This window comes from Hemitrygon akajei, chromosome 2 (assembly GCF_048418815.1).
Source record: "Hemitrygon akajei chromosome 2, sHemAka1.3, whole genome shotgun sequence".
In the NCBI taxonomy this organism is placed as follows: domain Eukaryota; kingdom Metazoa; phylum Chordata; class Chondrichthyes; order Myliobatiformes; family Dasyatidae; genus Hemitrygon; species Hemitrygon akajei.
This window is the reverse complement of record NC_133125.1, coordinates 21,863,946-21,886,569: the sequence shown is the minus strand read 5'-3', so window position 1 is coordinate 21,886,569 and position 22,624 is coordinate 21,863,946. Positions and strand designations below refer to the sequence as shown.

Below are 22,624 nucleotides of genomic sequence, written 5' to 3'. Positions count from 1 at the left end.
CCATTTCTGTTCTAAATCGATATCCTCTATTCTGAGGCTGTGCCTTATGGTCCTAGACTCACCCACAATAGGAAACATCCTCCACACATACATTCTGTCTAAGCCATTCAATATTCACTAAGTTTCAGTGAGATTCCTCCCCCCCACCAATTCTTCTAAACTCCAGCAAGTACAGGCCAAGACCCACCAAATGTCCCTCATATGTTAACACTTTCATTCCCAGAATCATTCTTGTGAAGCTCCTCTGGAGCCTCTCCAATGCCTGCATATCTTTTCTTATATAAGGGGCCCCCAAAATTGTTCACAATACTCCAAATGCAGCCTGACCAATGTCTTATAAAGTCTCCACATTGCATTCTTGCTTTTATATTCGAGTCCTTTCAAAATTAAGTTAACATTGCATTTGCCCTACAAGTTAACCATTAGGGAAGCTGCATGCTCCCAAGTCCCTTTGCACCTCTGATTTTTGAATTTCCTCCCCATTTACAAAATAGTCTATGCTTTTATTTCTTCTATCAAAGTGCATGACCATACATTTCCCAACACAATATTCCATCTGCCACTTCTTTCCCCATTCTCCCAATCTGTCTCAGTCCTTCTGCAGACTCTCTGTTTCTTCAGCACCACCTGCTCCCCCATCTATCTTCTTATCATCCACAAACTTGGTCATAAGACCATCAATTCCATCATTCAAAACATTGACATACAGTATAACATGAAAATAAGGGATCCCAACATCAACCCCTGCAGAACACCACTAGTCACTGCTATGCAACCAAAAAAGGCCCATATATTTCCACTCTTTGCTTCCTGCCAGTCAGCCAGTCCAGTATCCATTATATTTTTTGTAATACCTTGGGCTCTCATCTTGTTCAGCAGCCTCATGAGTGGCGTCTTGTCAAAGGCCTTCTGAAAATCCAAGTAAACAACATCCACTGACCCTCCTTCGTCTGTCCTGTTTGTTATTTCCTCAAAGAATTACAACCAATTTGTCAGAATAGATTTCCCCTTACCAAACCATGCTGTCTTTGGCTTATTTTATCATGTGCCTCCAAGTACCCCAAAATCTCATCCTTAATAATGGACTTCAACATCTTTCCAAACACTGAAATCAGACCAGCTAGCCTATAATTTATTTTTTCTCTGCCTCCCTCCCTTCTTAAAGAGTGGGGTGACATTTACAATTTTCCAGTCCTCCAGAATCATTGCAGCATCTAGTGATACTTGAAGGATCATAACTAATGCCTCACAATCTCTTCAGATACCTTTTTCAGAACCCTGGGATACAGTCCATCTGGTCCAAGTGACTCATCTACCTTCAGACCTTTCAGCTTCCCAGGCACCTTCTCCTTTGTAATTGCAACTACACTCACTCCTACACTGACACTCTTGAATTTCTGGCATACTGCTAGGCATTTCCACAGTAAAAACTGATGCAAAGTACCTATTAAGTTCATCTGCCATTCTTTTGTCCCCATTACAACCTCCAGCATCATTTTCCAGCAGTCTGATATCCACTCTCTTTTGCTCTTTATATACAGTATATGAAAAAACTTCTTGTATCCTCTCTTATATTATTGTCTATCTTACCTTCACATTTCATCTTTTCTCCTCTTACGGCTTTTTAAAAAATTTCCAAAAGTACTCGCAAATTTTTACAGATGTACTGTGGAGAGCATTCTAACTGTTTGCATCACTGACTGGGATGAAGGGCCACTGTGCAGGATCAGAAAAAGCTGCAGGAAGTTGTAAACCCAGCCAGCTCCATTATGGGCAGCAGCCTCCCCAGCATCTAGGATGCCTTCAAAAGGTGATGCCTCACAAAGACAACATCCATCATTAAGTACCCCCATCATTGAGGACATGCCCTCTTCTCATTGTTACTATTGAGGAGATGGTACAGGAGCTTGAAGACACACACTCAATGTTTCAGTAACAGCTTCTTCCTGTCCACCATCAGATTTCTGAATGGACAATGAACCCATGAACTTTATATTCATGTATTTTTTCTTTGTTTCCCTTTCTTTTTGCACTACTTATTTAATTTACTTTTTATATAAATTATTGTCACTAATAATTTTTATTACTATGTATTTCAATGTACTGCTGCTGCAAAACAACAAATTTTGTCATGACATACAGTATGCTGGTGATATTAAATCTGATTCTGGTTTTTAAAAGCTTCCCAATCCTCTAACTTGCCACTAATTTTTGCTATAATATATGCCCTCTGTTTTGCTTTTATGCTGTATTTGACTTCCCGTCAGCCACGGTTGCCTCATCCTCCCCTTTAGGATACTTCTCCATCTTTGGGATGTATCTATCCTGTGCCTTATGAATTTTCTCAAGAAGCACCAGCCATTGCTATTCTGCCGTATAGTGTCCCTTTTTAATCAACTTTAGCTAACTCCTCTCTCATGCCTCTGTAACTCCCTTTTCTCCACTGGAATACTAATACATCTGACTTCGGCTTCTCCCTTTCAAACTGCAGGGTGAATTCCATTATATTATGATCATTGCCTCCTAAGGGTTCCCTTACCTTAAACACCCTAATCAGATCTGGTTCATTGTACACCACCCAAACCAGAATTGCCTTTCTTCTGGTGGTCTCAACCACAAGCTGCTCTAAAAAGCCCTAACAGAGGCATTCTACAAACTCCCCCTCTTGGTATCTAGCACCAACCTGATTTTCCCAATCTACCTGCATATTGAAATCCTTCATGACATTGCCCTTTTTACATCTCCTGTTATAATCTGTATCTCATATCCTGCCTACTATTCAGAGGCCTGTATATAACTCCCATCAGGGTCTTTATACCCATGCATTTTCTTAACTCTACCCACAAGAATTCTACATCTTCTAACCCTGTGCCACTTCAAACCGTCTTTTCAACAGCATGGGTATCCTTAGATATGAAGCTCACAACTATGATCTTCTTTCAGCCACAACTCAGAGAGGCCCACAATGTCATACCCGCCTGTCTCTAACTGCACTACAAGATCATCTACCCTATCCCATATACTACCTGTATTCAAATATAACATATTCAGTCCTGTATTCATCACCCTTTTGATTTTGCTCCCATGTTACACATCAACTCATCCCACTGACTGCCAGTTTGCCTATCATCTGCCTATCCTTCCTCAAAATTTCATCACACTCTGCAACAGCTTGTATACCAATTGCCCCATGCTCAGCCCTATCACGCAGGTTCCTATCATCCTGCCAAATTAGTTTAAGCCCTCCCCAACAGCTCTAGCAAACCTGCCTGCAAGGATACTGGTCGCCCTCAGGTTCAAGTGTAACCCGTCTTTTTTGTGCAGGTCATACATTCACGAGAAGAAATCCCAAAGATCCAGAAATTTGAAACCCAGCCCACTGCACCAATTCCTCAGCCATGCATTCATCTGTAAAATTATCCTAATCTTACTCTCACTAATGCATGGCAGAGGAAACAATTAATTGATTACTATACAATGGATTCCAGTTAATTAGACCATTGGATTACTATCTCTTACTATCTTTCCCTTCAATTAGTCCTGACGAAGGGTCTCGGCCCAAAATGTTGACAGCGCTTCTCCCTATAGATGCTGCCTGGCCTGCTGCGTTCCACCAGCATTTTGTGTGTGTTGCTTGAATTCCCAGCATCTGCAGATTTCCTCGTGTTTGCCTTTCAAATTCACTACTGCGAAGCCTCTGCCAGTGATGCCTACACTGAAGAAGTTTAAATCTTCTCTTCGATGGGAGTTCAGTGAAACTCTCTCTCGCTGCTCCCCATCTATAATTTATTCGGCCCTTCAACTTTTCAATCATATTTTGACCCAGACCCTCTTACTATCTTTCCTTTCAGTTAGTCCTGACGAAGGGTCTCGGCCCGAAACATCGACAGCGCTTCTCCCTATAGATGCTGCCTGGCCAGCTGCGTACCACCAGCATTTTGTGTGTGTTGCTTGAATTCCCAGCATCTGCAGACTTCCTCGTGTAGACCATTGGATTATTGGGGCAGCTGCTTATTTGGGACAACTTTTAAAGAACGAAAACTAATTGAGAAAATAGCCTGGACTCCTTTAGCTTATTTGGGACATTATGTCACTTAATTGCGACAAGAGACTGGTGTCAAACAATTTCTAACTAACATCAGCTGTGTGTACACCGTTTGGCCATTAGACACTACACTTGCGAGAACAGTTTTTAAATAATGTCACTTGCATATGTTTCTGCTCAAAAATTAGGAGTGATAGTTGGTGAGTATTGAACAGTAAGATAATTCAGAACTGTTTTGCTCACTGCGGTTTCAAGCATTCAGGCTTGGAGTTGCCAGAAATGGCTCAGCTGAGGTAATGGTGCAGAAGTGAAACGATTTTACTATTTCAACAAGTTAGGAACTACGAAGAATTTGGAGGTGTCTACAATTGTCTTGAATGTTACAATGAAAACAAAAATTTGGAGCATGCAATTATCAAAAGCGTTGTTTGAAAGCAAACTATTATCTGCACTAGGAGTCCACATTGATTATGTTCACTTACAGCCAATCATAAGAATACGGCTTGAGTTCCTCTGTCGATATCTATTAGGAACTAATAGTTTTGATAGTGTTCTAATTTGTTCTGTATATCACTTAAGTACATAACTTTTACTCAGTTAAACAATAGTGTTGTGATGTGTATGGGCAATGTCGGAACCCAAGTGTGGACAAAAGACATACTCCAGTGTAGAGAAGGCGGCCAGAATTTGTTCGGAAGAATTCCAACAGATCATCATTGGCTCAGCTGAGTGACACAGTGCTCAAAACCGGCACCCTGCGATTAGTGTTAATCAGGCGTCAGCTTAAGTTATACAAGTAACATGGAATCCCTGAGCTCATCAAAATAAACGTCACAAGTTTAAATAGAAGGCACCAGGAGACTGTGTTACAAAGATCGAGTCACTGCAGAAAAACACAAGGAACTCTAAACAATTAATGACTCTCCAGCTCCCCAAACAGGCCTGAAGAGCTCATTACAGATAGTTTCCCTTTTTTTTCCTTTTTAACTATTTCTATTTCCAACTATTAACTATTGGCTAATTAGGGTAGCCGCTTATTGGGCCAAAATGTACTGGTCCTGATGTGTCGCAATTAACTAAAATCCATTGCATTTGATAATATTATAAATTATGTGCTTAAAAGAGACAGTTTGATGTATTAAGTCTGTGCTGACTCCCAGGATCCTCTCACATCATCATGTGTCATGATTATTGATTGACTGATTGTCATGTCTATGGCCACTGTTGTTCCTTCTTGTTGGGATATATCAGTTGGAAACCCTACCCCCTTTTAAAGACTTTACCCTTTTGTACTTTCCTTGACACCTTCTGTATGTCCATTGACATAAGCCCTATACTGTATATCTGACATGATGATTTCTCAAACCAACTACATTTCAGATATTCAAAGATTCACATTGAAAAAAGTATTCACATTCAATAAAGTATTTTTGTTTTACCTGAGCTTCTCCATTCGGCAAGAAGAGATAGGCTCCACTTTTATCTTGATTATTTGTGGTGCCATACCACCAGAACTGGATACTTATATGATGCTCTCTCTTTTCTTCCTTGGTGATTACTTTCTAATATGAAGAATGGAATTTGGATATATTATCTGTATAAATATTTCTAAAATATGATTGCTTTTTCTTTATTCCATTAGGAGTTTCAAGTACATATAACTATTTAAAACAGGCTTTGGAGCTAAAAGGGAAATATTCACAACTGAACCAGCAGCTGCTGAAATTCAGCATCTTAATAGTACGTGGGTTAATGTCTTAACAATTAAGAAAAATTACAGGGTGAATGCTCATTTCTAATTGCATTTTAGAAGGTGGAAGTATGACAACTTGTTGATTTGTTGTAATTCAACAAAGGAAGATACCCCCTAGGTACTGAGAACTAGACAGCTCCAAGTTCTTTTCCTTGTATGTTGCCAAGTAAGGAGATTAAACAAGTGTGCAAAGGAAGCATCCAGACAGTGGCATTAGTAAAGGTCTGCTTTCCTTAAGGTAACAGAAATATTGGTGGCATCAATAAATAAACCTTAAGAGATTAATTGCAGTTTACTCTCATTAATTGCAGTTGCACCATCACTGAGGTGAGTGCTACAAGAACACCAGTGAAGTGAGTTAATTTATCCTGGATAGTATCAAACAATTTGAGTGTATTTGGAGCTGCAATGATTTAGATAAATGAAGAGCACTCCACAAAAATTCCAGTGAGGCTTTTATCTAGTGGAAAGGCTTTGGGTGTAGGAGATTATGCAGGAGTTAAGCACTTGCTGTATAATACCTTGCATCTAAAGTACTCTTGTAGGCACTGCATTTATGTAGCTGGACAAGGGAAGTTTTGATAAACCACATTTTTCAGGATGCTGCAAGAGCCAATTTTAGCAATGGAAATGCCATTAAATAGCTAAAGAAGGTGATTAGAGATGGTTATTGTATGGTTGATCTGCAGCATGAGTATAGCCTGGTATCTATCAAACCATGCCTAAATGAGGTTTTAGAGCAGATATTGACTTAGATACCAATCAAAGTATAAAGAATTCTTTACTCTGTTAAATGACTTGAGTACCACGATACGAACTTGCTCTGAGAATAGCATTTCAGTAAAATCCATTGTACAGTTTTTAACTGGATTTCAACATATCTTTTGGTCAAAGCAGTAAATTTGTGACTGTAAGTACACAAGTGAAAAAATGTTAGTTAAGCTGTCCTGTTTTTAATGGGGCTAGACCACGTACACAGTACATAGTAAAACACGGTAAGTCCTAGGACATACAGCAAAGACTGGCTTGCAAAGCTTCCACGTGTTTGTCAGCCATGGTTCTTCCGGTATAACCTCTGCCTCTAGGTCTATTAGTGGTTAGTAGGTTCAAGAGCCAATTTAATACATTCAGTACAAAAGTCTAGACTGTCGAATCAATGTGCTACTTCCATATACTATACTTTATTAAGAACAGAATTATCCATGGGATCCTGGCTAATATTTATCTGTCAACCAGCCTTCTTACAATATATGAAATTCAGAATACTGCAGATTCCAGAAATATGAAAGAAGAAGATTGCTGACTGAAATATTAAGTCTGTTTAATTCAGCACAAATCCTGCCTAACCTGCCATTTATTTCCAGCACATACTGCTCTTATTTTAATATTATATAAATCTGGTAGTTATTACAATGCGGTTTGTGGAATTTTGCTCTCTGCAAATTGGCTGCTATATAGATTCCATCACTACATAACTATGCCAAAAACCATACTGGTATATCATCACTAGAAAAAAACCCAGCTTCATCAAAGTGGTGGGAATAAAAATTGCTGGGCACGTTCTGTAGGTCAGGCAGTAAGCGCTCTGACAAATGGTCACCCTGATCAGAGATGTTAATTATGTTTCTCACTCCATGAGTGTTACCAGCCTTACTGAGTATCACTAGCATACTTATTTTTTTATATTTCAGTTGCCCGGCATTTATATATTTTGTTTATCTTGTTTGACTTCTGTTTGAAAATCTGATTGACATAAAAGTTAATGAAGTAACATTTAACCATTATTGGGTAACTAATTCATTTGGCTGTCATTTAATGAATTATAGACGAGACAAAAGAAACAGTTTAAGAACCTTTACCTCCAAAAATCCTTTTGTCCCTGAAAACCAAGCTTTCAAATTTGCATTTTCAATAGTGATGTCACCAGCAGAGCTTTCCAACACACTGATCTTGAAGGGATCAAAGGTTATTGTATCTCTTCTATTTGTGTATATGGTATAATCTGCTAGTTTGGTTTTGATATCTTGAGTTTTCACTAACTGGTAGACTCCCAATCCTAGAGCTGATATCTTTGCCATAAAGGAAACCTGTTGGTTGAATAAAAAGAAAATATATCAATAAGAAGCCTAAAGTTTTGCTTCATTTTATCAATGCACTTTAATATAAATTACACTAATGTAATCGTTAAGGTATTTAACAAGCAGACAGAATAGATGAACTTGAAATTACTGAAGCATAACCTGCTTCAATAATGTCCATCAGAATCAACCATCTTTACTTGGTCTGGCCCTTAATGTGATTTCAAGACCTACCATGTGAGTGACTTTTAACAAGAAAACAATGAGGCCTTCTTGGCAGCAGTAAACAACAAATCTTGCTTGCTGATGATAGTCACATGTCGTGAACAAATACATTTAAAAAGAAACAACAACCAGTACTTTACCTCTATTTCTTTCCTAGTATTTTCTACTTTGCTTCAGATTTCCATCACTCATAAAACACTTACTAGCAGCGTAAGATAATCTACCTACTAAGAACAACTCCAGACACCTCCTTGAAAGATTGCAGACTGTTTTTAAGAAGTGTAGACTATATTGAGCATTGCTAGTTAATCATATTATTAGTCCTGTTTTAGGGCCTGTGATCAATGAATAGTGCAACCAGTGCTGTTTGCCAAAGTTTAGCATTGTGATAATTCTATGCTGTCTGCATCAACAGCAACATCGCAAGTAATTGCATTGCCAGCTCCAGGAAACAGTGGAGAATGGTAGTGCATGGGGAAAAAAAGGAGTCTTTAAATTTTTCCACTTACAATTTGCGGTTTTGGCAGAGGAAATAATATTAGATGTAGTCTAGCCAAAAAGACTACAAAGCCTTCTGGACAAACTCTTTGGAACTAACTGTTTTCTCTCTTTCCTACTTTTGACAAATGGCATTTAGTCTTAAATATTAACTCTGTTTCTCAGGATGCCATTTGACCAGCTGAGTGTTATCAACATATTCTGTTTCTCTGTCAGATTTCCAGCATGTGACTTTTGTTGTTGATTTTGAAGGGTGTTTTGGTTAAGCTCCAAAAGCGTGGATACAGTATCACAAGAAGTTAATGATTTTAATGAATAGTCAAGGGATCATGAGCACATCTTCATATTTCACATCCCACCAGGTGCACGTCTTCAATATTGCTCCAACATGAGGAAATCTGCAGATGCTGGAAATTCAAGCAACACACACAAAATGCTGGTGGAACGCAGCAGGCCAGGCAGCATTTATAGGAAGAAGCACTGTCGACGTTTCGGGCCAGTCCTGATGAAGGGTCTCGGCCCGAAATGTCGACAGTGCTTCTTCCTATAGATGCTGCCTGGCCTGCTGCGTTCAATATTGCTTAATGTTTTGTATTTCTTTTGTGTACTGACCTTCACAATCAATCAGGAGCACTGATCTAACATCCAAAATCTTGTAGCCTACGGATCAAGACCATGCCAGATTACAGCTTCAGACATATAGCAAGGAAACACACCCTTCAGCTCACCTCATCTATGCCAACCTAGGGACTCTCTGGTCTAGCTGCATTTGCCTGCATTTGAACCATCTCCCTCTAAATCTTTCCTATCCATGTAGCTGTCGAAATGCTGTTTAAACATTGTAATTGTACCTGCCCCTACTACTTCCTCTGGCAGCTTGTTCCACATACCCAAACTCTGTGAGAAAATCTTTCTCCTACCATTACAATCTTACAGCACCATTAAATTTGGTGTTAATCCAAAATTTACTAATCATAAACACATGATGAAGGGTCTCAGCCCGAAATGTTGGGTCTTTGTTCCTCTCAACAGAAGCTGCCTGACCTGCTGTGTTCCTCCACCTTTTTGTGTGTGGTACAACTTATTAATCAAGCCATCTACATATGACAGATAACAGGGGACTGCTTTTTGTGGCACACCATTGGTAACAGGCTTTCAATTTTAAAACACTGTACCATCATTCTGATTCCTTCAAATTTGCTAGACTATCTGGATCAAATGAATCTCACCTTTCAGATTAGCCTACAATGCAGAACCTTGTCAAAAACAGAAACCTTGCCAAAGTCCACATGGACCACATCTACCACCCTGTTGTCAAAATTAGTCTTGGTCAACTCTTCAAAATAAAAAACTCTAACAAATTCATGTGACACAATTCCCATGCACAAAGTCCTACTGACTCTCCCTAATCAGTCCGTCTTTCCAAATGCACATAGATCCTGTCTTTTAGAATCCCATGAGTAACTTAAGCGTGATCCAGTATTGATGGCCAATGTCTCAGTTTCCATTGGAAAATGGAAACTTTCATGCAAAATGTCATGGAAATTCAGACAGTTATCATTATGGCACAGGACACTAAACAAGTTTACTTGTGTCACAGCAGTGAAGCAATTCATCTTCTAACAGACTATTAGGATTACTGAAGCAATGCCCTGCAAAAGCAATATCCCTTACAGGATAGAACACGATAATCAAAGGCAATAGCAGCTAACTGGGGACAGCCTTGACTGCATCAGCTTGCCCACTTGAAGATAACAGCATTTGTCATCAGTGGCACAGCCACTGCCAAGGTATGAACAGCTGTAGAGCTGAAAAAGTAGAAGACAACAATGCTCTTATCCCTAATCCATCTTATAAAATTTGCACACATTCTACAATATATTCTGATAATAGGAAGCAGGCAATGAAAGCATACATCTCTTTTTTCCCTCACATCTTCTTAACACAATCTTATAGGCTTCAAAAATATAAAATGGGTTGGAATAGGATGAAAAACATCAGTATTAGACTAAGAACAGCCTGTATAAATGCAAGAAGTTTTAAGAATTAAATAAACAAGCTGGAATTATATGCAAGTGCGTGTAAGTATAATATAATGGTGATAACTGAAACCTGGCTGACCTCAAATGATGGCGATGAATACAGTATTAAAGGATATACTTTACTTAAGAAAGATAAGCAAGATCATAAAAGTGGAGGAGTAGCCATATACATAAGAGAGAATTTAAACGTGAGGCTGCTTACAATAGGGGATGAATCGAGACATAGTGAAGATATCTGGGTGAGAACTGAAAGCTATAAGAATAAAGGAATAACATTGGGTGTACATTGTAGACCCCCTAGTGCTGAGAGTTATCTTAATAAACAACTCTATCAGAATATTAAAAATGTAAGTTCAGAGGGTGATTTTAGAGTTATGAGTGACTTTAATTTCCCAAATATTGAGTGGGAGAACCCAGTGACTAATGGATTACAGGAAACTGAATTCATTGAGTTATTGAATGATTGTTTTTTGACACAGTATGCTATTGCACCAACAAGAGAGGAGGCCTGTCTAGATTTGATATTCCATAACAATCAGGATAGAATTTTGAGTATGGAAGTTGTTGAGCCTTTAGCAACAAATGATCATAACAATGTTAGTCCCAAAGTTTTTCAGGAGAGTATATCATTAAAAATCAAAGCCATTAATTGAATTTCAGAAAGGCAAAGTTTGTGTAGATGTGGCAAAGTCTTCAGAAGGTTAAACTGAAAGGAACTGCTTGATATTGAATCAGCTGAGGAACAATGGGGTCGATTTAAGGAGGTAATATACAGAGTGCAAGAAATGTTCATTCTCAAGGTCAGGAGAAACAATAAAAACAATAAATCAACTTAATGGATGAATAAAGATATACATAAAAATTACAGAAGAAAAGACACTTATATAAGGAATACAGAAAAAAATAGTAATGATGTTAACCGTAGGGCAGGGGTGTCAAACTCATTTTAGGTCACGGGCCGGATTGAGCAAAATGCAGCTTCATGCGGGCCGGATCAGTCGGACGCGTGCGAACGCAGCTTTCGTTGCCTCCGTTTTTTCAGCCTGCTCTCATGTGTCTCAGTCTCTGCTATAACTACAAAGTGTTTCACTTTACAAATTCTGTTTCTTATGAAGAAGACTGCCGAGCAAGACTGCCGAATAAACACTAAAAACCCTGAAAACCTGGTACCTGAATAAACTCAGCATTAGCCATATCATACGCCATAGGCGCTTCGATTACTGGGGCCAGCTTTAATAGTAATTAGATATTATCTCGCAGGCTAAAGATAATTCCACCGCAGGCCTTGAGTTTGACATATATGCCGTAGGGCATTTGAAAATATGAAAGCAATAGTCAAGAAGGAAATTTGGATTGCCAAAAGACAGGGTGAGAAGGATACTGCTGACAATGCTAAGATTGACCCTAAGAGATTTTTTTAATACTTTAGAAGTAAAAGAAAAGTCAAGGAGGAAGTTAAGTATATTAGGAATAATAGTGGGGTGTTAAATCATGCAGAGAAGGACATAATGCATACTCTTAACTCATATTTTGCTGAAGTATTCACTTAAAAAAGATGTTAGCATTTTGCCAGTACCTGTAGAGAAAAATAAGGTTATTTTAAGTGACTTTGAGATCTTACAAAGTGAGGTCCTGCTTCAGACGAAATGGTTCAAAGTTAATAAATCGCCAGGGTCAGGCAACATATATCCAAGTGTACTTAAAGAGATCTGTGATTATATATACAAACCCCTAGCGGGTATTTTTCAAAAGTTGTTGAAGAGTGGTAAAATCCCCAAGGACTGGAAATGGACTAATGTTGTCCCAGCATATAAGGAGGTTGACTGCACTGACCCTGGTAACTATAAACCAGTAAGCCTAACGTGTATCGCAGGCAAGATAATGGAAACAATAATAAAGAATGAGGTGGAGAAAAAGCTGTTAAGAACAGGCATGTGAGCAGAAAGCCAGCATGAGTTCAGAAAGGAGAAATCACATTTTACTAATTTGCTGGAGTTCTATAAAGAAGCAACTAACATTTATGATAACAATAGAGTGATTGATATCCTTTACTTGGACTTTCATAAAACTTTTAACAAGGTACCCCATGAGAGGTTAATAACTAAATTACAGGAGATAGGAATTCAGGGTAAAGTGTGCAAATGGCCGTAGAATTGGTTCAAAAACAGAAAACAACGAGTTTATGGTGAGAGGATCATTCTCACACATAGAAGATGTTAAAAGTGAGGTTCCATAGGAATCAGCTTTGGGGCTGCTGCTGTTTTCAATTTACACGAATGATTTGGATAAGCAAATAACAAATAAACTAGTTTGCCAATGGCACAAGATTAGGGATGGGCTGATAACATTCAGGTAGCAGAATCAATAGAATTAGATCTAAACAAAATCCAGATGTGGGCAGATAAATGGCAGATGAAACTTAATGTAAGTAACTGTAAAGTATTACATATAGGAAGTCAAAATATTAGATATAAATATACACTGTGGGGGTGGGTCTCGAGTTAGAAAGTGCACTGTATGAGAAGGATTTGGGAATCCTGGTAGACTCATCACTACCAACATCTAAACAATGCACAGAAACAATTAGGAAGACTAACAGAATGCTAGGCTATACAATGCACTATGTGGAGTTCATGTCAAGCAACGTTCTTCTTAAGCAGTATAATGCACTTGTAAAGCCCTGAATACTGCACACCACTTTGGTCTCCATATTATGTGAGGGATGCGAAGGCACTGGAGAGAGTTCAGAGAAGGGCAACTAGACTCATTCATGGTTTGTAGGCTGTGAGCTATGAAGAAAGATTAAAAGAATTAAATCTTTATAGCCTAGTAGACATAGAATGAGAGGAGACATGATAGAGGTGTTCAAAATCACTAAGGGCATAATAAAGTGGATGGCAGCTGCTACTTCAAAATTAATCCATCAACAAGGATATAGGGCCATAGGCGGAGACTGGTTAAGGGGAGATTTCAGACTAACAACAGGAAGCATTTCTTTACACAGTGAGCTGTGGACACATGGAACAAACTACCTAGTTGTGTAGCTGAGAGTAGTACTACCTTAGAGATTTTCAATTCTAAACTCGGTAGTTATTTCAAAACACCATGTCAATAGGAATTTGGCAAGCTTTGTTGGACTGAATGGCCTGTTCTTCTCAATAACTTTCTACTGTTCTAATTTTACTCTTGTGCCTTTCAGATACCAGAAAACAAACTGCAAAGACTTAGAAACTATAGAACAGCAATATAAACCTGAAGGCATTCTTTCACACTCACAGCCAGAATCCAGGATACGTACAGCACTTTGTGTTAAGGAAAGACATGCATGAGGTGAGACTAACTGCCTAAGCAACCCAAAAGACAAGTGAAAATGAATAGCTTAAATTCTAGCTCCTTGAACAGCTGGCATTCTATCGGAATATCTTCAAATAAGGACTGTGATGGTGCAGTCTACAATAAGACATCTATAGGTAAGTACACCAAAAAGCTTGCTTTATTAGCAAGTCTCAAATCCCATATGCCAGGTCAGAATGCCTTGTGCAGTCCAGCCCCAGCAGCACCAACAGGTCTGGGCAGATTTAGGAGCGTGTGCATGCTAGCAAAGAAGTAGTAGTCTACTCCATTAGCCCACTTATGGACTTAAGCATGATCAGTACAGTGATCAGAACAGATATTGACTTGGAAGAGCAAGATGTAGAATCAGTCTTAACTGAAGATAAGAAATAGCAAGGGAAAGAAGTCACTGGTGGAAGAAGTCTTTAGGCCCTGTAACAGTAGAAACACAATGGGACAGAGATTAAATCAGGTCATGATTTGAGGCATATGAGAATGATCTTCCAATAATGACAGTTTATTTTAATCTTCAAAGAGACTTTATAATTCAAAAGGTCAAAAGTAACCTTGGGGACAAAAAGACTACCTTACAGTAAAAATTTGCAGATCCAATCTTGAAACAAGCTACTTTAGATCTGGTCATATATTCGCTCTGATGATGGGAAGGAAAAAATAAGTCTTCTCTCAGAGGCATGAATTTTTGAAATTCTCTCCCCAGAGAAGCATCATTTAACTTATAAACAGCTTTTTTGATCCATAGGAGAGACGACTGTGAAAGAAAATGCCAAGATCAGATCTGCCATGATCTTAATGAATGTCAGAGTGAGCTATAGGGAATATATAGCCCTCTACACCGACATCGCAAGCACATGAAAAGGATGCTTGAATAAGGTACTACAAAGGGCCCAGCACAAAAGAAAACAATAAACTGAGAAAATGTACGTCAGCTGTAGATTATTGAAGCAGTGGAAATATAGCCCACCTGAAATACATCTTTGGAAATTCTGTTGGATTTCTCCCAAACTGCAGTAATCTGAGCATCCACTTGTTGCCCTGAAGCAGTTAGCACATTTACTTTATATGAATTTACTTGCACTGTTACAACGGATACACGATCTTGATCTGCTGGATTATATACCACAAGATATCTGAAACAGAAATGTTCCCATCTCTTGAAATTCTGCTACTATACATGACATGTTGCCAAATTAATAAAATACATAAGAAACATAATACTGTTGTTTCAGGAAACAGACACTAGGAAATAATTACTCAGATTTAATTATTGTAAAATAAGAATATCAAAATCTTAAATAATTATATCTTCCCTGCTTAAAAAGTAAGATTTTCTATCAAAGACACAACATAGAAAGCAGCTAGTTCATCACAGTGTCAGGTGAAACTTCATCCTTTTAAACATTTTTGAAATCAAGTATGTAATCTCTGACTTTTGCAGGTATATAAGCATTAGCTCCTTTGATAGTATCTCAACTCAGAGTCAGAAGTTTGTTCATAAGTCTAACTCCAGAAAAATGCTTCCATCATCAGTGATGCCTTCTTAATATTGGTACACAAAAACAAGTCCCTATTCACACTGTCAGGATGGCAAAAGAAAACCTGGCAATATTACAAAGAAGAATGTAGGCTAAAGAGAGTGCTGCTTCAACAGAATATCAAAGCTGATGCATAGAGATTGATGATATATTTTCATTTTAAAATTTGCTCTCAGTTTTAGAATTTAACTGAATAAAAGCTCAAGATAACTGAAGATTACCTTGTAATTAACTTTAAAATATTTCCCCCACCACAAAATGTGAATCAATTGGAAACCGTTGCCTACCTATTAATTAGGTAGTCAGTTTTACCCGTGTACTTGAAAAGAAGATAATACTATTAACCAGCATGGAGTCAATACCTGAGGAATTTGGCTGCAACTCGCTTCCAACTAAACTTATTTTGCTGATTTAAAAACTTCTCATTCAGGGCATTTTCATTCAATGGGAAGCATTTGAATGGAGTAGAAAGTTTGGGAATTTATAACCATGGAAATTTGGTGTTGATGCTGTGAAAACATGTATTAAAAATTTTAATTTAATGAGCCAATAATTTCACCCTAGAGGGCAAATGGCTCTGCAAATATTACACATCCAGTGCAATTGGTGAAATTCAAGAAACATCCTGAATCCTGGGCAACCATACACATCAAAGGTGTTGTCAACTGAAATATGACAAGATGCAGATTCAGAATTTCAGAAGAACCTGGATGGTATATCTATGAGGCTGAGTATTAAGTGGACAGCTCATTTCAAAAGATGGTCACCTTACATGTGCGTTTGCAGGCAGAAAGGGAATAGGTAAATACGCGAGCAGACCAGGAGGACCAGACAAGCAGTTTAGGTGTCCCTTGAACTTACCACATTCTCAGGATGTTCTATCCAAATCAACAAAATCCTTTGCTTAAAATTAAACATTTACAAATATCCTTTAGCCATTTCTAATCCAGGGGAATGGTTGCATTACATTATAATCATTGTAACTACAACTACAAAAGCACAGTCTCAAAAATTGATAGGTCAGAAACAAAGCAAAAATCTCTACAAGGGCCTTCACAATTTCTTCTCTAGCTTTCCACAAGATCTGAGAATGCACCAGGTCAGGGCATATAGATTTATCCACCTTAATTAACTTTAAGGCTTTCAATGTCTCTTCCCTGCTAATTTGTATGAGTTCCAATCCCTGATTTCCTTAGCTTTCATCATTTTCCCCACAGTAAAAATGAAGAAAAATATTCATTAAAATTTTCACCCATTTTCTATGGTTTCACACAAAGACAGCCATATTGATCTTTAAGGGGGCTTATTCTGTCCATTCTTTTGCTCTTAATACACCCATAAAATCTCTTGGGATTTTGTTTCACCTTGTCTGTCAGATCCTTCTCATATCTTCTTTTTGCCCTCCTAACTTCTCAAGTACACTAATTGTAGTCATCAAAGATTCACTCATGCCCAATTGCTTATGCACAGTATATGCTTCCCTCTTTTCCTTAACAGAGCTTCAATATATTTTGTCAACCAGGTTTCCTAAATCTGCTCGTCTTGCCCATCACCCTAAAGGAACATGCAAGCCCTGAGCTCTTTACATTATTCTTTTAATGTGGTAAATTGGATCAGCAAGTTTGCTGATGACACTAAGATTGGAGGTGCTGTGGACAGTGAGGAAGGCTTTCAAAGCTTGCAGAAGGATCTGGACCAAATGGAAAAATGGGCCAGAAGATGGCAGGTGGAATTTAATGCAGACAAGTGTGAGGTGTTGCATTTTAGAAGGACAATTCAAGGTAGGACATACACAGTAAATGGTAGGGCACTGAGGAGTGTGGAGGAACAAAGGGATCTGGGAGTTCAGATACATAATTCCCTGAAGGTAACGTCACAGGTAGACAGGGTTGTTAAAGAAGGCTTTTGGCATCCTGGCATTGGTCACCTAACTATAGGAAATATATTAGTAAGATTGAAAGGGTGCAGAGAAGATTTACTAGGATATTGCTGGGTCTTCAGGAGTTGACTTACAGGGAAAGATTGAACAGGTTAGGACTTTATTTCTTGGAGCATAGAAGAATGAGGGGGGATTTGATAGAGGTTTACAAAACTATGAGGGGTATAGACAGAGTTAATGCGAGTAGACTCTTTCCACTTAATTAGGAGAGATAAATATGAGAGGACATGGCTTTAGGGTGAAAGGGGAAAGGTTTAGGGGGAACATTAGGGGGAACTTCTTCACTCAGAGAGTGGTGGGAGTGTGGAACGAGCTGCCATCTGAAGTGGTAAATGAGGGCTCACTCTTAAGTTTTAAGAATAAATTGGATAGATACATGAATGGGAGAGTTATGGACTGGGTGCAGGTCAATGGGACTAGTGGGATAAAGTTTTGGCACAGACTAGAAGGGCCTATTTTCTGTGCTGTAGTGTTCTATGGTTTAAAGGGCCCCCGCTCGACAGTTGTTCTTTTCTCTGCAAACACTTTCGCCCAATTAACCATGGAAAGATTCTGTCTAATGGCTCCTAAATTTGCTCAGCCCAAATTAAGGACCTTAACCTGTGATTCAACTGTATCTTTTCCCATAAGAAAAGATTTGCTGATATATTGCACAAATTCCACTCCATCCAAATATTTCACACTACGGTTGACTATGTCAATATTAAGGAAGTGAAAATCTCACACTAATACTAACCTATTATGTTTACAACTGATTGTAATCTCTATACAAATCTACTCTTCCGATTCTCACTGACCACAGGAGATATATAATAGTAGTAGCTCGATCACTTGAGTTGAGTGAGATGTTCTCCTAAGGAGATGTCTATTGGTGGGTCCTCAAATGGCTGTAGATGCCAATCTGTGAGCCACATACTCTGGTGCCATGTGGACATGAATAAGTGGTGGCTGTAGTTAGTGGCTGGGTCTTTTGCTTGTTTAGTCTCTCCTTTCTCTTCTGCCACTTGTTCTCTGCAGCATAGCAGAGGTCACTCTCATGTATCACAGCTCCTTTGTGAACAGATTTCCTTCAGGAATAGTGTCTTCCTAATTTTTAGATATAATGTTGAATTTCTTCAAGATGATTTTGATGTTATCTTTGAAGCATTTCCTTTGCCACCAGAGGCTCATTGACCTTACAGGCATCTTTACAAGATGCATCGCTGCTTGGTAGAGAATCTGCGCTGGTACCTGCCTACCCACCATCAAGGACAAGTATACAGAAAGGTGCCAGTAATATCACCCACAGTTAGGGAAACAGTTACTTTCCCTAAACAGTAAGGCTGCTTACCTTCACCCAACTCCACTGCTATTTGATTACTTCCTGTCAGTCACCTTATGTACAGCCTGGCATTAATTCATGGACATACAATCAATCCATGTACATTCATTGTGTGTTTTATTATTATTATTGTGTTCTTTATCTTTCATGGGTTTTTTGTGTGTGGCATCAGATCCAGAGTAACAAATATTTTATTCTTCTTACACCTGTGTGCAGGAAATTACATTAAACAATCTCCAATCTTGAAATGGTTGAGGTTGAAAAGCATGTTGTCCATTCTATAAACGATTGGGATTCCCTTTGGCAGGTCTTGTCCAACGAGGTGAAGGATGGTAACAATAAAGATTGTAAATCGAGTAAATCCAGTATGGATTTGCAACTCCGCCATGTACTGCAGATTTATGCTTGTCACATATTGTTTTAGTGGTTTTCTGTCAAACTTATTAATTCAAAGCCTGATTGATGTGGAAGCTCATCCCAAGTAATATAGACATGAGAGCTAAAATAACTGTACAGGAATATTAACTAATTTAAAATACATGGAATAACAGGAAGTCGCCCAATTAATTGTATCATATTCACAGTGAAGCACAGGTGTAACTTCGGCAACATTCTCTTCTAGCAGAATGGTGCACAGTAAGCTCAACTATAGTTAATCAATTATTCAATGGCTGAAAGATTTTTGAAATCCAGGGAAATCAAGATATGGGGTTTGATCAGGAAAGTAGATCAACTGCATCTTGCTGAATGATCGAACAAACTCAAAGGGCTTACCACTGCTTGTGTTTCTAAGGTTCTGCAGTGAACAATCATACATTTTGTTGAAATGCCTGAACTCCTAAACTCACCCTGCATATCAGGAAGTTAAACAATTCTGCAACTTCTGTACAATCACTCTTCAACAATCTTTCAAGAAAGCTTAAGCCACTTAAATGTAAATCACAAACCTGGGTATTAAGCTCAATTCAATAGTTGTCCTTTCAGGTAAAAAGTCTTGTGCAGCTTGGATATCATCCTGAAAGAAACCAAACCATTCAACAAAAACTTGTTTGCTTGTCGTCTACAAATGAAATTACCGGTATTTGAAACAACATCTTAACTATGTGTTAGTCACTGTCAGCAAGTACTAAACATTCTCCTGGCATAATATTCTTAAGAGCATCCAATTTCTGCACTTATACCTCCTTCAGGGTCTAGTTCTGGAAATCAAATGGAACCAAGGCTAAATACATACAAGCCTTGCATTTCCTGTTTTTCACAACAGATTTTTCAAAATATCATTTGTTATCCCTGTCAAGAAATTGTGAAACTTTAAATTATCTAAGATCAGCCTGTGGTCAATAGTCAAACAACATATTGTACAGGCTAAAAACATCACTTCTGATAAACCTGTTTAAGGAAATAAGAAGAGTCAAGATTAGTATACAATGACCTAAGAATAACTTTATTAACTTTATTAACCTCCTGAGTAAAAACCTTAATTTTAATCAGTGATTCCATAAAATGCAATCTAAAACCAATACCCTATAATAATGCAGAGACAAGAATACTTGTGCACATCCAGGCGAAATGTATATAAATTTTATATTTTTGGTATATAGCCATTACTGATGTCTGTTGTTAAGTGCAAGGAGTGTAGGGCCACTTTAGTAATAATAGCTCTTTTTTCTTTAAAATCAAAGCAACAAACTTTTTTGGTGACTCACAATAATGTCTTTCTATATAACGTGAACAGAAAATAGTTTTATATAGTTAACGTGATGGGTTTCTTTTCCCAACGAATCAAGATGACAAGAAATCTGTGATTTTCAGGGTTTCTTAAAAAAAAAACTTGCACCAACCCAGAATTTATTCTTCAGGTGTCAAAATAGTTATATGCTCACTGAAATGTAAGAAGACTTACCATTTGAAGAAAGGGTGTTGAAGGGTTGTATTTGTAATTTTCCTTGTCTTTTAATATTAAAAAATGTGCTGAGTCACCAATCACTCTTTTCAAGGTTATTATTGAGTGAAATAGTCTGTAAAATAAAGCATTTAAGAACATTACAATATTGTAGTTTTATTTATGCAACTAGATACCAACAAAACTTGTTATCTCCTTTCTCAGGCCATGAATTTTCATTAGGCACACACTCAAGACATGTTCAACCATGGATTATAATCTACTAATTCTTATGGTTCTTCATGGTTGATGCTGCAATTAGCATATTATGAGACTTAAGTGTTCAAGATACACTTCATTTTTGATTTTCAGAACCCATATCATATCTAATGAACCATTATGAGTTGTCATTGCAAATACATTACTGTTTCAATGACGCAGATAGATAAATCACTTGATACAAAAGCAATTTAACCTTTACTTGCTTCCTGGAAAGAGGAAGGACAGAATCGGAATCAAGTTTAATATCACAGGCATATGTCATGAAATTTATTGTATTGCGGCAGCAGTACACTGCAATATGTAGCAATGAAAACTATAAATTGCAATAAAAAGTATATATAAAAATAAATTAATTAGTGCAAAAGAGAGGGGGAAAATACTGAGGAAGTGTTCATAGGTTCATTGTTCATTCAGAAATCTGACAGTGGAGGGGAAGAAGCTGTTCCTGAAACATTGAGTGTGTCTTCAGACTCTAGTGCCTCCTCTCTGATGGTAACAATGAGAAGAGGGCATGCCCTGGGTGATGGAGGTCCTTAATGAAGGATACTGCCTTTTAAAGGTGTCTTGGATGCTGGGAGGCTAGTGACTGTGACAGAACTGGCTGTGTTTACAATTTTTCCTGATCCTGTCCAGTGGTCCTTCCATACCAGGTGGTGTTGCAACCATTTAGAAAGTTCTCAATGGTACAACTGTAGATATTTGCTAGTGTCTTTGGTGACATATCAATTCTTCTGAAACTCCTAATGAAATATAGCCACTATTGTGCCTTCTTTGTAATTGCATCAACATGTTCGGCCTCAGATAGATCCTCAGAGATGCTGACCCCCAGGAATTTGAAACTGCTCATCCTTTCCACTTCTGATCCCTCGATGAGGACTGGTCTGTGTTCCCTCAACTTACACTCTGTCAAGTCCACAATCAATTCCTTGATCTTACTTACCTTGAGTACAAGGTTGTTGCTGTGACACCACTCATCCAGCTGATCTGTCTCACTCCTATACGCCTCCTCATCACCATCTGAAATTCTGCCAACAATAGTTGTGTTGTCTGCAAATTTATAGATGGTGTTTGAGCTGTGACTAGCCACACAGTTATGGGTGTAGAAAGAGTAGAGCAGTGGGCTAAGCACACACCTTTGAGGCGCACCCTGCTGTCAGTGATCGAGAGTTGATTGTGTACTTGCACTTACAAAGCACCCTGCACATCCCTTTCAGTACAACTCCAAAGCACTTTATAACCATTAAACTGCTCTTGAAAATTAAATAAGCGTTGTAAAGTCAGACACACAGCAGCCAAATAGTGCACACCAAGCTCTCAGAAAGACATAAGTGATAAAAATGAAAAACTGATAATCAATTTTTAGAGATTCAGGCTGAGAGATAAACATTGGCCCAGACACTTGGGATAACATGCTAGTACCACAGCAAATGAGGCCTTGGAGTTTAATGGAAAATTAAAAACTGCTCCAGATGGATGTTTGACTGATGGTGTTTATATCAGATTGACAGCATTCATGCTATTAGCGAATTTTAGAAACCTGTGAGTTTATTAATTATATGAAAGTTTACCAATAAGATTAATTGCAGCAATTAAAAGACACAATCTGTCTTAGTAATAGTAAATACAAAATTACCAGGTCATTGTGAAAGCCTATCTGATACACAAATATTCTT

The 22,624-nt window shown here is 38.1% G+C and overlaps 1 protein-coding gene across 1 annotated transcript in view; it reads right to left on the bottom strand.

The window, feature by feature from the left end:
* man2a1 (mannosidase, alpha, class 2A, member 1) overlaps positions 1 to 22,624 on the bottom strand; it is a 111,549-nt gene that overhangs the window by 36,072 nt on the left and 52,853 nt on the right. Inside the window, exons 11-15 of the mRNA XM_073068199.1 lie at positions 20,691 to 20,805; positions 19,735 to 19,802; positions 14,957 to 15,122; positions 7,658 to 7,885; positions 5,485 to 5,607 (exon numbers count right to left, since the gene is read on the bottom strand). Coding sequence (XP_072924300.1) covers positions 5,485 to 5,607; positions 7,658 to 7,885; positions 14,957 to 15,122; positions 19,735 to 19,802; positions 20,691 to 20,805 — 700 coding nt within the window. The remainder of the gene's footprint in view (positions 1 to 5,484; positions 5,608 to 7,657; positions 7,886 to 14,956; positions 15,123 to 19,734; positions 19,803 to 20,690; positions 20,806 to 22,624) is intronic.